General features: G+C 41.0%; 1 protein-coding gene across 3 annotated transcripts in view; it reads right to left on the minus strand.

Annotated features, from left to right (window-relative positions):
• The window catches only part of myo16 (myosin XVI), a 138,271-nt gene that overhangs the window by 44,111 nt on the left and 77,064 nt on the right, over positions 1-17,096 (minus strand). For all 3 annotated transcript variants that reach the window (XM_084724638.1, XM_084724637.1, XM_084724640.1), the window contains exons 13-21: positions 15,550-15,677; positions 12,693-12,798; positions 10,234-10,351; positions 9,404-9,551; positions 8,586-8,703; positions 5,500-5,617; positions 4,727-4,798; positions 3,165-3,306; positions 2,457-2,529 (exon numbers count right to left, since the gene is read on the minus strand). In XM_084724638.1, the coding sequence (XP_084580764.1) occupies positions 2,457-2,529; positions 3,165-3,306; positions 4,727-4,798; positions 5,500-5,617; positions 8,586-8,703; positions 9,404-9,551; positions 10,234-10,351; positions 12,693-12,798; positions 15,550-15,677 (1,023 nt within the window). The remainder of the gene's footprint in view (positions 1-2,456; positions 2,530-3,164; positions 3,307-4,726; positions 4,799-5,499; positions 5,618-8,585; positions 8,704-9,403; positions 9,552-10,233; positions 10,352-12,692; positions 12,799-15,549; positions 15,678-17,096) is intronic.

The raw sequence follows: 17,096 nt of genomic DNA on the forward strand, positions 1-17,096 counted from the left end.
GATTGAGTTAGCTCATTAGCAAAGTGCTGAGCAGGTACAACACACCCCTGACAAACACAGCTCTAATTAACAAGCACTAATGACCCCGATAATGCTGCGTGTGTGGAGTCTGCCTGTGTACATGTCTGCAAGTGTGTGTGCACATGATGTGTGTACAAACATGTCAGAGTGTGAGGACTTCTTTGTTACTGATGTGCCACGTCTACTGTAAGAAATCTTTGTGTTTGTTTATTCTTGCTCCTCCTCTTCTCTTTTCTGTGGGTGGTGTGAGATTTGAGAGAACTAAGATTGACATGTAGCTCAGCAGCAACAATGGAGAAGATTTCTGAGGGAAAGAGGTGAGCAACGCCGCCGCCTGCAAGGGATACAGCAGTGTCTGTCTTTTTCTTGTTTTGCTCGCCTCCTCCCTTCTTCCCTTCTGGCACTTGCTCTTGCTCTCTCCGTGACCCGAAGAGGAAAGGTCACGCAATCCCTCGCCTCCACTTGGATTAGAGATCATCCAGGGGAAGTGTAAGGCCACTGACATCTTAGTGCCACACACACACGGACACACACACACACACACAAACACGAAAACCACTCACACACATGCACAAAAGTAAATCCAAACACACACTTGACTTAATAAAAGCTGGGAGGCGATTGGGAGTTCCACAGGGACGAAACATAAGCTGAGTAACAGGAATAAGCACTTAGCCTCTTAAGCACAATGAATTACACCCTAAGACAGCTCACAACACACACACACACACACACACACACACACACACACACACACACACACACACACACACTGTGATATACAGACTTGTCTTCCTGGTCTCTGCTGCTCATACTATTGAGGTAGTCTATTAACAGTGCATGCCTGATGAGCACATGGCAGATTTACAGCCCATAACAGGTGAGTTGTTATGAAGCTGCATTTGTTGTGCTCTGTACACTGTGCAATGTAATCACACCCACTGCGATACTGAAAACAACCAAACATCCAAGCATCACAGACATGCTGATCCATCCGTGTACACAGTGCATGCAGAAGCACACACAGTAAAGCACACAAACAGTTACACATCAATCACTCTGATATTTGCTGGAAGCAGAACCTCTCTAAAAAGAAAGAACTACTGTTGTGCTATTTTCAGGCCCCCACTATCGTGCACTGAGTGATAGTTCACAATGGATTTTCTCTTTTTTTTTCAGCCAGACTACAGAATACTGGGGCTGAGTCCTGATTCCTTTCTTTTCTTTGTCAGTCGGTGTACATTGCAGTAACAGGATAAAACAGATAGAAGCTTACAAAATGCACAGGGAGAACATTTTAACGAGGCATTATAAATACATTTTTTTTAACTGCATCATTCTACACAGAGCAATATACCAGCATGGCAGGCTGTAAACTTTAAAAACCAAGTCTTAAAATTACCACAAAGCAACTAACTAACTGCTAACTGCTATCTCTCTTCTCTGCTTCCATCACTAACTATGGTGGAAGTGGGGAAGAGGAGAGCCCAGTCTCAGATTATCTCTAAGTATCTGGAAAGGATTATTGAAATAATGCATGACAGTGAGAGACCTTTTTTTAAAGACATGAGAAAAGTTAGTTAGTAAAAAGTAAATCTGTAATTTTAACATTATCAGTGTCAGCTGTCAGACATTAAAAGTCTTGAGAGACAACCTCTCCTGTGCACTGATTTTATACCTGAACTATAGAAGAACACACAGTTTTACTTTCTCTGACTATGTGAAAATCTGATCCACTTCTTACTGGTAAAACATACAGACATAGGCTGATATTGGAGTTTGGTCTAATTATTGAATATCTGTATTATGCAGCCAAATCTGATTCAACTGGAAAAATCCTTACTTGGGGACAGCTCTACTGAATGTCTGCTGAATCCATGTCGCTAAATGTAACTAGCAGTTGAGCTTATTCTAAGACCACAACACTGTTTCATGAACATTCTGTCGAATCTCTCAGTTTCCTTAATTTGAGATAATTTATGTAGCTACCATTGCTGCCGGCCATTTTATTCACTAATGTGAACAATGCAGCCGTAAGACTGATGTTTCTTCATATAAAGACACACACAAACACAGACAGACACACAGACATACACACACTGGTTTGAAGCTGCCTATTACTCTGACATCTCACACACAGGCGGTCATTGTGTCAGTGGCAAGTTCAATTGAAGACAGCTGAAAATCACGCCACAGTCAGCCACAGACCTCACCTCATTCATTACAATTACAGACTAAACTGTCCAGGCTAAAATAGATAACAGACCCAAATATTTGAACAATTTGATTAAGATCAAATAAATCAGGGAATTCCACAAATGCATTTGCCTCGAGTAGGAGAAATTGTGTGTTAGCTTGATGAGAAGAGGAAGACTTTGATGTCGTTTCTTTTGGGGGGGTTGACTGAAGTCTAATGAAAGTAAGCATCGTCCCACCTGCTCAAATCCATTCCTCTGAAATTCTTCAAACCCAAAGACGTCCAGGATCCCGATTTCCAAGGCAGGATCACTGGAACAAATGAGCAGATAGACACCACTTTATTGTTTTATACCACTTTCACTCTAGGATCAGGACTGACTCACTCTGACAGGAGTTATAATGTTTGTGTGTTTGTGTGCGTCTGAAATTGGTGTGCCATGAGCAGTGTTGTTGACAAACTTATTACAGTCTGTGGTTGGCGTGTAAACAAGGCAAAGCACAAACACATTCCAGAAGACGGAGTGCGGGTTATCAGTGTGATAAGACTCCACAACATCAACAACACCAAGGATCCCATGGCCTCCACCTCCGAGAGTGTGTGTGTGTGTGTATTGTGAGACCTCCACATAAACCTTGGGTGTGCCCTCCATCTCTGCCCTGGTGTTCAGTATTTTCCATTTCAGCATACATTCCTATTCATGCCTGACGTGCAACTGTAAACTATTACAAACCTCCACTCTAAACAACGCATCATGTGACAATATCAGAGTTTTCGCTCCAGAGGCTCTGAATGAGTGAGTGCCCATGTGCAATGACAGATACACTACACTGGCAGCGCTTGTGATAACAGTAATCAACGGCTCAGGCTTCCAGAGAAATGTTTCTGCTGGATAACATAAAAAAAACCCCATTGCACACTTAAACACGCACACACACAGCTATACCCAATGCTGTCGTCCTGTCCCTGTAGGTAGTCGTTGCTACTGTTGACCAGATAGCTGAAGAGGCGCCCATAGATGGCCTTCGCGAGCTGGTCTCTGTACTGCTCTGACATCTCCACTGTGTGGCGCCGTGTGATCACGTCACCTGACACAAAAAAGACATGACACAACACAATTTCTGGCACTGTGATAGTTCAGTATTTGTAATGTTCATTTTTTTTTAGGTTTTTATTGACTTTCACCACAAAACATTTCTTTTAAAATGAACTGATTTCCCTGGAATTATATGTCCCAGTGCCTACTAAAGTTGGTTTATACTGTAAGAAGCAAAAGACACTGATCACTTTAGTTTACACTGAACAGCCAGAACTTAAAGCAAGGTTGATACATGCGCATGTCCAGTGTTATTGGCTAATGTTAGCTTACCACAGATATTTCGGTACCTGCATACACGTATGTTGGCTGACAGTCTACTGAACTCTCATTTTTGGGTGAACTATCCCTTTAAACACATTTTCATGTTATGTGTTTCTGTTAAAACACAAATATAATACAATATACAGCATTGCTAAAGGGATAGCTCAGATTATTTGAAGAGGGGTTGTATGAGGTCCTTATCAAATTGTTAATGTATTACCTACACTAGATGGTAGTCAGCACGCCACAAGTTTGGGGAAGCAGAGAGGAGTACCAGCACGGAAAAAGGGCTATGTACTGCTGTGGACAAGTTCAACAGCGAAATATATTTTAGCCACTTAAAAAGATCCACCTAAAAAAACAATAATAATTTAAGTGTACACTATATTTAGAAAATTTTGAATGCTTTATCTGACTGCCAGACAAGCTCTTGCGATTGGAAATGTTATATACAGCCAATATTGCTCCCTGCGAACCTCCATGGGCAAAATCAGTCATTTTACCTCACAGAACAAGGGTTGGTGGGCAACCACTGCCTTGATTTGTTAGTTTGTGTGTGTTATTGTGTGTGGGAATCAGAACTGTCCTTTTAAAACATCAAAATCACAAAGTAACATTAACAAATTAATAGATCAAGTCAGTGGGGAACCATTAACTTCCACGCTCTGAGAGGTAGAATTACTAATTGGAGTTTGTGAAAATACAGTGTACACTTAAACTGACATAAATTATTTATAGGTGGACCTTTTTTAAGTGGCTAAAACACATTTTGCTATAGACTCTGTCCAGACACGTTCATTGCTTAGCTCCCGTGCTGGAGGTCCTTTCTGCATCTTGAAACTGTTGGCATGCCAGCCACCATCTAATACACTAACTCACACAACCCCACATCAAATAATCTGAACTATCCCTTTAACTGGCCCAGTTATCCCACTATTGTCCTAAAACAGACACACTGAACTGATCTTGTAAAATACTTCACTATTACTATTTACTAATAGTATGTTTTATATATTTTATATTTACTAATACTATTAAAAAGCTGTACTGATAACTTGCCTTTTCAGTAATTTTAAATCAGCTGACAGCTTTGTGGAAGAGTAATTCAGCTTATGTGCATAGAACAGTTTTGACTGGTGAGTAGATACCTTTAAAGTACTGAACGTCAGAGGTGAGGGCAGTGCTTAAGTCACTGGGGCACACCTGTAACAGTCCAGAAACTGTGTGGAGGAAGAAACAGGCAGGATAAATGACAAGTGACATGATGACAGGATGAAAAACATAACAGCATTAAACATCAGCTGTGAGGATGTGGGCGCTGAAGACATCCCAGAACCTGCTCTTCCCTGCTCTGACGAAGGCATCATGCTGCCAGCTCATTCACGCTTAATCGATCGGTAGAGCAGGAAGCAATTAGTCATCAGTGGACTTCTGAGCAGAACCCATAAACAAACAGCAGAAACAGGTGACAGCGACCCAGAATTGGTTTGCTGACATCACTAGCCATGACATCACATCTCCCTGACAACGACTGGCTCTTTCCCATTCAGGCACTGATGTCATTTGTTTACCATCTTGCTAAGGTCAGGGGTCACAGGAGCACATGGGGTGGTTGCATAATGAGAGAGAGAGAGAGAGAAAGACAAGAGAGAAAACACCAAACCTAATAGTGGCAATGTGTGTCTGAGAGCGATTTCTCCTCACCATGGTTACATTTTGGCAGAAAATGCGACTCACCAAACAGGTGACTGTCTGGCCTTTAGCTAATGCTGGCAAGCTGCCAAGCAGAACTCCAAGGGAGACAGAGAGGGAGGAGCGATGACGGCGAGGTAAACAAGAAGAGTGGCTGTGATACACCACTCCTCGCCATCTCACCCCACATCCACACATGTGACTGAGGTCATGTGACAGGGGCACTGACCTCTCTCCAGCAGCTGCAGGTCAGAAGGGAAGGCTGTATCGGCATCTGTTAATGCTGTAAAACGTAGGTCCCCAATATGGAGCACAGCGGCCAGCAGCGTAAACACTGAGTCAACCTCCTAGCAGAGAGACGGAGACAGAGGACAAGAGACAGAGGAGGTGAGAGAGACAAAAATGTTAAAATCTCAGTGCAATCAAAAACATAGATTTCCATTTTTGTCATTTCAAAACTACACTACACGAAATGCACAACAAATTTTTCAAAATCCCACATCCACGATTTTTTAAGACAAGGATGGTGATATTGTATATTTAACTTAAAAAAAAACAATCTCACAGTGTTGCACTGACAGCAAAATTTATCTGAACCGTTTTAGTTTCAGTCAACTAAATATCATAACATTGTAGTCTTATGGAGATGTATTATTCTATAAATAGTTCCAAAACTGCAAACCATGATTTTACTAACAAACTGCTTCCACTGAAACACGACTCCAGCAACTCTGTTGCTTTTTTTTACCAGGAGCATTATGTTCATTATGGGCACTGTTATGTTCCCTAAATTTAGTGGGAGTCAGTGTGACTTTTTCACTGGCTGTTCTGTATGACATTGAAGACCTACCACATTTCAGAAGTGACATGTAGTTTTAAAAAGCATGAAAACGAGAGCCTGAAATAACTGTAGCTTAATGAAGTGTTGCTCATAACACTGTATTAAGCACAATCTGAAAGCACAAGTTGAAAACGTTCAGCAAAAAAATCGCATGAGGTCCAGGTGGAACAGAGAGACAGAGCCGCCGCTCACCTACGCACACTTGCAGAAAAAATAAATAAATACCCCGAGTCACATCTTGATGTCCCCCTCCCTAACAATTTTGCCTTGTTTTTATTCATTGGCGAAAAGCAGAGATACAGATTTTTTTTCACCATAAATTATTTTTTATTTAGTTATAGTCCACGCCAAATGTGAATTAATCCCTAGCTTCAGAGAGTCACCAAAAAATACACTATCTACTCCTCCTTTAATAACATTTGCTAAAAACTAGTGTCCAGCTGTTTCTGGAAAAGACTTATGTCTTCTTTCCTAACTATGAAATAAATAGAGAATGACCATTCTTATCCTTAAATATATGCAAAACAAAACAAAAAATCACAGCATAAAAACATGTTTATAATCTAATGCTTTCTGTGATGCATCAACCCTCCTCCCTTCATTCACACACTTGTCCTCCTCCATTCTACTCTCCCTTCCTCTCTGCCCTTGAGTAGAGGACACCTAATGGAATACCCCTTTACCCACTGCTCTAATTCTCAAAGAGGGGGATGTTTCAGATGGAGGGTGTGTGCTTGTGTGTGTGAATATGTCTGTGTGTGCATTCTCTCAAGGTAGGATATTGGAGCTGATATCTTGGAGATAAACACACACATTAGTCTCTGTCTGACACTCTATACACAGTCAGACTCCCCCCTGCCGAGGAGGGAGAAGAAAGGCAGCGAGGGAGAGAAAGGGAGTGTTAATGACGATTGACCTTTGGGTCTGGACTTGGAGTCATCCCCTGATTAGACTTAGACAGAGACCAATGGGTGGTCTATCACTTCCACTCCCACTCCCTCTCCCACACTCCTTCCTCTGTCCCTTGGACTCTCTCTCTTCTGTTGTGGACACTAGGCCACTCTGATAATACCACTATCTATTACTCTGTTCCTCTGTCACTCAGTCCTTGCCTGCGTGTACAGACTTCAGGCTGGATTAAAAGGTGAGATGGTGGTCACTCGCTGCTGACAGATGCTGACTGGGAATCTAAGAATAGAACCTGATAATGGGCTGGGAACACAGCGGGTGGTGCACAGGACAGACTGTACCACTCACTGTAGCACACTACATGAACGCAGTATGCCTCAATCAAAGTCCTGTCATCTGTGTTTGGTCAAACATTTCATGGTCTTTAGATAGATAATTGAAAGACGAGTCATTTCAGATGTTTCTTGTACCTGAATTGGGAGGACGAACTGTTGTGTCCTTTGCTGTCCCCAGTATTCCCCAATCCATTATGCAATGGCCAGTTGTTTAATGGAGCATGAGCATTCCTCGGCAACTTGTGAAGTCAGAAAACTACTTGTGACCGTGTCATTATTTACCAGGTATTACTGGTACAACATTTGACATTGAAAATTCACCAAATGCCCATTAAATGAACCATTAGTTTTGCTCTCTGTAATTTGGGTTGGAGTTAGGGTTAGGGTGTGGACAAGGTGAAGGTTCAGCCTGTAGCCTTGAGGGCCCTTTGAAGGATCCATTTTTGTGGACTGCCCAACCACAGCCTTTGGAGGATCAAGCCCCTGGACTCAGTGTGGGTTCACACCAACCTTGTTTAGCCCAGCTGAACCAAAGCCTGGAGAGTTTACCCCCCTTATTTGTGTTGGTGTGAACACCAGATTCAAACTCTGGAGTAGACCAAACAACCGCTGTTTGGTCCAAGTCGAAGGTGTGGTCTTGGACAGCTGTCAGTTGAACTCTGGAGGGGTTCATTTCTGGGGTAAACACCATTCAACACTATCACAGAGGTGTATCATTGCATGAGACATTTCATTGGTTAAAAAACATTTTCTCTGTCTGGTTTGGTGAGTGGTGAACTAGAAGAACGTATACTACCAAATGTGGACTGGTAGGGGGCAAACCTGGACTGAGGATAAAATGAGCGTTACCTGCATTATTTAATTATTTAATACCTAATAATATGGAATCATACGTATTTATTTAATACCCCGCTGTTTTACGAGACAGACTCCTTAAAAGTGCTATGCACTCCAGATTGTCATGAACCAATATCCAGGTAGAAATCAGACAGTTTATTAACAATTTCAAGACTTTTTGAGTTTTGCCTTTATGAAGACAAACTGGTTGAAAAATTCAAGCCACATATCATCCTCATATTTGTTTGATCTAAGAACCAGACTTTCAGGAGCAGTCAAAGACTCGAGCTAACAAAATCAAAACCCATCAGTGACTTAATACGTGGCTATTTGAGGGTCTGTGACATCAACACTTTGCTGCTAAAGGAATCTGTATGCAGTTCCAATAAATACCTGCTTGTTGAAGCCGAGGGCTCGCAGTGCCTGTTTGACTGCTGCGAGACGTTCCCTGCTCTGGGTAGAGGCTGTAGCTACTGGTGGGGTCTCCCCTTGAAGGCCTCCACTAAGATACCTGGAGTAAGGACAAAAAGATGGCACAATGTGGACCAGCATTTTACAAAATAACCACAGAGGGCATCAGAGTACAACGACAGGTGCACTGGTACCAAACCCATGTGCTCAGCAGGAATTTATGTGCATATCTTTGGACAAGACAGAGGTGGATTCAAAAGATTTATGAGCTTGTTTAGTGCTGATATACATATATTCCGCATAGTCACACTATGGAGAGAGCTGTGTTTGGCTTTAAATGTCCAGAACTGGATCACATTCACCCAGCAGAGACACACAGAGACACACTAGGTTGGTGGGATGCCAGAAGGGCTATTGTGCTTCTCAAGATCCAGAAAAGACCGAGACAGGTTAGTGGTTATCACAGTGGAGTAAGAGTAACTCACAATCACACTGCCACTTACAAGTAAAAACGTGTACAAAAGTGTTCATGTTCATATAAATGTGGACTGACAGACACACACACTAGGGTGTACATATACAGACACATAGATGATTAAAGTCAATACTTGTGTATGTTTTGATATATTATTATTGTGAATTAAGGTCTCTAAAATATCTTCAAAAAGTGTCCAACCGCTTGAAGAATCATTCAACTAGACAGCTCTTGTGGGTAAGATTACCAATCAGCACCTGTTGTGTACTTTCACCAGTGATTTTATGAACCAACATTATGCATATGACAGCCAACAGCCACATACCTATGAGCCAGGACATTGTTGAGGTAAAGTGCACTGTTGTCCTCAGCTGACAGGCCTTCAGCCATCAGATAGAAGATGTTGAAGCTGTGTTGATGAGGATGCAGGTGGACCAGACGGGACTTCTCCAGCATGTAGGCGTACACACGGGCTTAAACATCAGGTGTAAGATAAGATAATCTTTTCCACAATGGGGGAATTTGCATTGTTACAACAGCAAAAGGGGATAACTACAGGCATAAAATGGAAGCATCAATAAAAAAACAAGATATCGTGTTTTGTACTTCAATAACAGATGTGTAAATTACATTTCAACAGCTGCTGATGACAGTAAAAAAGTGAATATTCAATCTGAGGCCACTGTTCAATGGCCAGTCCTCAATCATTGATCAAATTAACTGGGGTAAAATAAGGTGAACATGGTTGTAAAAATGGAGCACAATTAGACTCATGGACTTGTACTGCCCCCTGCTGATGGTTCATAGCTGTGCACCTTATCTCATAGAAAAATCTCATATGTGAATCCTGTATGGTTTATATGCTTTCTGAATTAATAAACTCATCGATCCAGAATGTGCAAATAAAGAATACACAGCTATGCACAGCTATTTTGACAATAAATATTCTATTTATTTAAATAATCAAGAATAAACATATGCAGAGTAAAAAAATTAGGAAATATTTTTTTATGTAAAGCTAAACTATGCAGAAATATAGACATATTATATAGACTAATGCGGAGTAAAGACAAACAAATAAAGAAAGTAAAAGCAAATCTTACGAACACACAATCAGTTCACATCAAGTACTGCACTGGCAGAACTGTAATTTACCTCTGAGCAGTGTCCTCCTCTTGTCACAGTACTGGATGGTCAACAGCTTGATAAAGCGGCTTGAGTTGTTGTTCCTCGCAGTCTTTGCGTGACCGAAGGCCTCCAGAATACAATTAACCTGCATATTTGATCAAACCAAAGGAAGTGTTTGTCAGCGGTGACTTAGAATATCTTTTAGAATGACTTGCAGTACTGAGTATACACACCTTTCTTTTCCAAGATAATGAAATCAACTAACACATAGTATCTCTCTTACAAAGATTTCTGGACCAGAGAGAAAAAAGGAATTCTGCTCCTGTTCTACTTTCGATCACTAGATGTCAGTATGCATCCATTATGTGTGTACTCCATATTTTTCGTGTCCCAGGATGATCAGAGAGCGAGCTGACCCAGTTATCAACTACATAACGATGACTTCATCAGCACACACTCCCTGGCTACATGCTGTTACCCAACTGATAGACTGAGTACAGAGAAAGGGAATCATGTATGAAGCCCCATGAACATGTCACAGTGTGGCCCACAACTACACAACTGGGAATACAAGAGGAAGCAGTCATGGAACTGCTGACCTAAATGACACATTTTTATCCCCTTTCTCTTCATATATAGTATGAGGGACGATACCAACTGCTGTAGTTTAAAGGGACAGTTCACCTCAAAATAGAAAATACACTTTTCTTACTTTTCTAAATATAAGGGGTCTAAATGGAACACAACTTCTGGTGCTGGTGCAAAATGTGAAAATAAATAAAGAAAAGAAAAGAAAAGAAAACAAGAAAATTCAAATAAACAACACCAGTCTCCAGTAGTAGTTTCAGGAGATTCTACTGCAGAAAGAAAGTAGTTCTTTCATAAAACTGCTCAAAACAAGATCTGTGGATTATCTTGAGTAACTGGATCATGACTTCTGGAAAGAGACACTGCTATTAAGCTTTTCAAATGTATGTTTTGGTGCTTTGAGCACCACAACCTGAGTGACATTTAGTCCCATTATATTCGAAAGAAGGCAGACATCTCTTTGTCCAGTATCTCCAAAACTCTGCAAGTCACACCAAAAAGGCCCGATGGATCAATAGAACTACAGGTAAGTATTTGGGGTGATTTTGGGGTGAACTGTCCCTTTAAATAAACATTTGTCAATGAATATTTCTGTACAAAATTTCTAATTATTATCTATTCTGTGATTCAAGCCTCTCCTGATTTACATCCTTTGTGCCAAGGAGGGAATATGCGTATTTGTCGATTTATTATCCTCTACTGCCCGTATGAACATTGCAGGATGTATCACTAAGTATAACACAAACTGCCTTCTTACACCTGTGTTAAATAGCCCAAATACACCCAGCAATATCAAAATCAGATGCAGAAGTTCTTGCACATGCCTTCACAACATCTAGACTGCAGCACTGTAATGCACTTTTCTCTGACCTCCATAAAACAGCAACAAACGGCCTCCAAATAGTCCAGAATGCAGCCACAAGAGTCCTCACAAGATTCAAAAAGTTTGACTACTACTATACTGATGTCTCTGCACAGGTTGCTGCTGATTTAAAAATCTTGCTTCTTACCTATAAGGCTTTAAATGTAGTGGTTCCCTCATACATCCCCAACATTATCTCTTCATATACTCCAACATGTTCCTTTGCGTTCCCTTGATGCCATTTAATTAGCTATTCCTTGATTTCATAAGAAGGCTTGAAAATCAAGCTCCACTCCTCTGGAATAAAATGTCACTGCAAATCCAGTCTGAAAACACATCTTTTTTCTGTTCATCATGATCTCTCCTTATTTCACTGTCCAGAACCCAAATTGCTGGCTTGCTATCCCTACCCTGTTGTAGTTTTAAGAAGGCCCAAATAATTGTCTGTGCTGTAAATAGCTCTGTCCTATAGAAAGACATAGAAATTTTGATGAATCAATCAAAACAATCAAATAAAGGGTCTGAGAACTTACATAGTATCTTTGACAAATAAACAGCTACCAAGCAGATGGAAAAAAATACCAGTAAAGCCCCTTACTCTGGTGCACAAATCCATACACGTAGTCTCTCCCATATTACAGCAACATGAGAGCAGTAAGGAAACATTTACACAGCTGTGAACACTGCGTCATCATACTGTGTGCTACCTGATTTTTTTTATCAGAGCAAAGATGAAACGGGTGAAGGAACAATAAGCACAGTAAGACATAAGCACAGGGAGAAAAGATTTAAGATTCAGTCAGCGCCTCGCTCTGATGAACACACAAATATTCATGAGTTTCTCAATGAGGACTGGTTGTGTTGAGCATGAAAAACAGCACAGATGTCTACTATAAGATTATTTTTCTCGCCTTTTTAAAGTAAAGATACAAGGGCAAGAGAGCCACAAAGGATTCAAGACGCATGCCGAGATCATCACGTTTCTTAGTAATATAAGCCTCCAGGACACCTCCATCCAGTGACTGCCCAAACTTACATGTTTCATTCTGGGCTCCAGAGCAAAGCCTTTGGGGCTGGAACGAGCTGTCAGGTGTCTCACTATGTGCTTACAGGCCTCCGTCTTCCCAGAACCACTTTCACCACTAGAAAGACAGAAAAATGCACATTTAATGTCATTCATGCCTTAAGTCAGGGTCTTCCAAAGTGGGTTGTGCAAACTGTAGGCTTTTAAAAAGTTAAATTCAAACATTTTGAAGATGCAATTTAATTCAAATGGTTGCGTTATCTTTAATTGCCTATAAATATGCTGCTTCCACCATGGCAAGAGCTATAGATAGTCAAGTATGTTTAGATGTTGTGAATGTATCTTCCTTTTTTTGGAATGGGACTGGGGGTGTGTCAGCCTGATGGGATGTAAGGAGCTGCACAGCCTTAAAAGGTTGAGATCCGCTGCCTGAGGTTAACTAGATGGATTTTGAACCATCCTTTAGGCCTTATCTTGCAGTGTTTTATATTTCAGAGTTGCAGTCACACATTTTCCACTATGATGAAGATGCGGATGTGGTGCACAGTTCTGTAAGGGGAGTTATTGCGTTATTATATATTGTAAGATATAATTATAGATACAATTACTTCTACCATTCTGTAGATATATCAACAGCTCATTCTAAGGTAATAAAAACATAGCAAAACATACTTATACATTTCTGTTGAGGTGATTGCTTTAGCATTTTGGCACATTGCCCCACTGTAGGTTTTTCTTTTTAACTTGATTTTAAAAATATGTAACAAATGAATATATTTATGCGACAATAATAAAAATTAAAATGCTATCACGAGAAGCTAGGCATCAACAGTAAAAGGCAAACCCAACAGGACAAAAATCAGGCATCTTCTCTGGATGTGTATCAGAAGAATGTGTGTTATGCATTTGTCATCAGGGTGTTTCCAACATCTGTCACCTCGGTTACATGCCTCCACCCACCTGACATCACCCCTTCAGGGAATCCCTCCCATTAAATTAACACTCTACTCCTTCTTTCTAACACGACTAGCGTTGCTGCATTGACCAGCACTTTCCGCACGCTGTTACTGTCACAACTTATCTGGCACTGGAGGCCTGTTTTTAATTTGCTGTTGAGAGGATATTAAATGGGACATAAGGTACCTCTACAGTACATGCTCTGACACTCACCGACATGCCGAGAGTTGAGACCGGCATAGTAACACCAAGCAGATGGCTTCAGAAGGTCAGAAGCACTTACTAATGACCGCAGTGTGCTGTGGTGCGCTGTTTGTCTGTGTGTATGTGTGTTGCTATATTTCCTACTAATGGCCCTGCTGAGTGTGAAGTCCAAAGGCCTCTCCACTGTCTTTTCATTTACCAGTTTTTATTAGATTTCAAGGGCATTTTGTTAGAGCACTGGCCTCAGGGGATCATGGCTGCTGATCGCCTGTAAACGTGTAGGAGTGTGTGTGTGTGTGTGTGAGGAAAGATGGAGTGAAACAGGAAGCTTGAATGAGAGAGAAACAAGAAAAATGAAGGAAACAAGAAAGAGTGTGTGTGTATGTGAATGTGCACAGTACACGGTCCTTGCATGCGTATGTGTTTGTGTGAGTGAGATGGATAGCCTATGGCCAGGGCGCATTAACTCTCTGGTTACAAGTCAGCGGGAATGTCACTGGAGAGCTGGAACGGGATTTAATTGCAATCAGGGAGCTGCCTCCGTCCAGCCGAGGACAAAGAGCTGCAAATTTCCATCTCTGTGTGAACACTGAACAGGTCCACAACTCAGCTCGGGCTGAGAACTGTTGATCTCTTAGGGGGTGTTTAACAAGTGTGTGGCAGGTAGAAGGGTTTGGACAAACCAGTTGGTCAGCTGTACTTTACCATTATTCACACCATTATTTCGTTGACATTTTTGAGGCACAGAGTTCAGGTGCAATCTTGCTTTTTCATAACATTTCAATATCACTGCCAATGCTACTGTTCTATTTTAGTTTATTTTAGTTATTATATTAGGCACTGTGTTTTGCATTTACTACTTATACACTAATATTAAATATTTTATATTTAACCTAATATGTGTTATCCTATTGTTATCCCTGTGAGCAAACAGCTGATTGTGTCAGTTTTTCCTAATGAAGATGCCCTAACTTGCTCTGTGCATCGCTTGTTTGAAAAAAAATGTTCGCCCTGGTTCTATTTGAAGTTTTGCATGCTTACTTCACCTCGAATTTACTTAATTTGTTCAAAATCAAGGCCAAATTCCATGATGTTTCTGTTTCCCCACATCAAAGTAGCAAGGCACACAAAATACTAGACCATTTGTTTCTTTGAAAAAGAAAACTAACAATCTGAATACAGTGCTGGTACAGAAAAAGTTACTGTACGCTGTCTGGTTTTGCTGCTACAAGCCACATTTCAGGCAGGCCAGTAAAGGTTGAACTGAACTGAGGCCTTGGAAAAGCACTTAGATCATTTGTGTTTTGCAGCTTTGGTCCCCTCAATACTGTGTAGCATTGTTTGAACAATGTGGTATTGAAAAAGCACTTAAGCATAAATATTTTCGACACCTTAACAGGAAGGAGAGACCAATTAACAAGGTTGAGAAGCAGCACCTTTTATATGATCCTCAGCAACCTTTTATTGGGAATATCTTCAAAAATGACCAGGTTTAGAAGAAAAACAAGGAGCTGTTGGCAGATGTAAGTAAGTAAAATGTCCCCCAATTATATAAAAGCAAGTCTGACTTACAGTAAGAAAAGTTAACTTACTAATTTGCAGAGGGAGAAATCACAAACAGTACTCTTGCAACATCACTTGTATCATATCCGGACGATTTTTCACCCCCATCCGTATTTGTGTGTTTGTGTGAAGGACTGGGTTGTACCTCAAGATGAAACACTGCGGTCGTCTCTCCTGCAGCATCATGTGGTAAGCTCTCTCTGCCGAGGAGAAGATGTGAGGTGGCAGAGAGGAGCACAGACGGCCTGTGGAGCTCAGGTACAGCTGACTCACCTGAGAGACAAAGATAGATGAAGTGGGTCAAGAAGAAACTGGATCACAACCTTATGTAACATGGATACACACACGGGCTGAGCAACGCAGATGATAAAGTTTCAGCAAAGCAGTGAAACCCTGCTGGGTATTACCTGTGTCAGTTTATATGTGTTCAGCATACTAAGAATGTGTGGTTTAGCACCTTGTCTAAGCATGTAATTTAACCCAGGGTGACTGAGATATCAAGTAGGGGTGAACTGAAAACTGTCAAAACAATCCATTAGCCAGTAAATGCACAATAGATTAACTCCAGGTCATGTTACTGTAATAGAAAAAAGTCAAAATAAAGAACCCCTGTGCCTCCATCCTTTTAATTCAGTAACAATATAGTGTGCATAATATATAATTTATATAGCTAAAAACGGACCAAAGCATTAATTTTGTGTTGAAATTCTTTGTTTAATGTACTACAAGAAGTTTTAACTGCTTATGAAACAGTCTCAGTTTAATAGTGATTCTATATGACCTATAAAAGTAAACAAGACCATCGGTGAGAAGACTAGAGTAGTTATTCTTAATGCCGGCCACCAGGTCGGATTCTCAGATGAAATGAGCCTGTGTTTCCATTTCCTGAGCCAAAGTGAGTCGTGCATCAGCCAGTTAGAAAGAAGCAGAAGGAGATTTTTATTTAGATAATTTGATTTTTTTGATGTTCCATTTTGTGGTTATGGCAGTGAAACACTAACACTTTTAGCCCTAAAAAGCCCTAAAAATATTCATTAAGAGACAGATCTCAACTATGGCCACAAAATGTTGACAAGCTTTTAGTCTGGACCTCAGTTTGTGTGGAAATGTTTTCTTTGTCACTCAGGAGAATATTACTCTGACATCAAATGTTCTTTAAAAGGTGATTCTCACATGGACATTTTTATTTCTTAGTTTAATTTTACATAGATAACAATATTCTTGTAAAAATCAAAATAATTAATGCCTTAGGAGCAATAAAAACGAATACTGAACAGTTACAGTTCAAACTTTCTTACTGTAAAAACATACTTAGTGTACTTAGTGTATGAGATAGGGAACCCTGAACTGTCTATAATACTGAACTGTCAGATGGCTGAACTGTAACACGCCTATCTGTAACCAGACCAGCAGATGTGTGCCGGCACTGTATCTGTGGCTTTGGAAAGGGGAAGGTGGATGGGCTGTGGCCCATCGGACCAGAGGGGGTGACAGACGGCCAGCAGATCACACATGTTGTGACATATGTCCTTCACACACCAGCTCCTCCCTGCTCCTCCACACACTCTCTCAGTTGGGTACGGATGCCTGGAGTGAATCCAGACAGGGGCAGGGATGGGACAGCCAGAGGGGGCTTGGCTTCATTCTGTCATGGCAGGAGAAGATGTCTCCTCCTCCATCCAACCCCTTGTG

The sequence above is a fragment of the Lutjanus erythropterus genome, chromosome 8 (genome assembly GCF_056507025.1).
Source record: "Lutjanus erythropterus isolate fLutEry1 chromosome 8, fLutEry1.hap2, whole genome shotgun sequence".
Taxonomy (NCBI): domain Eukaryota; kingdom Metazoa; phylum Chordata; class Actinopteri; order Lutjaniformes; family Lutjanidae; genus Lutjanus; species Lutjanus erythropterus.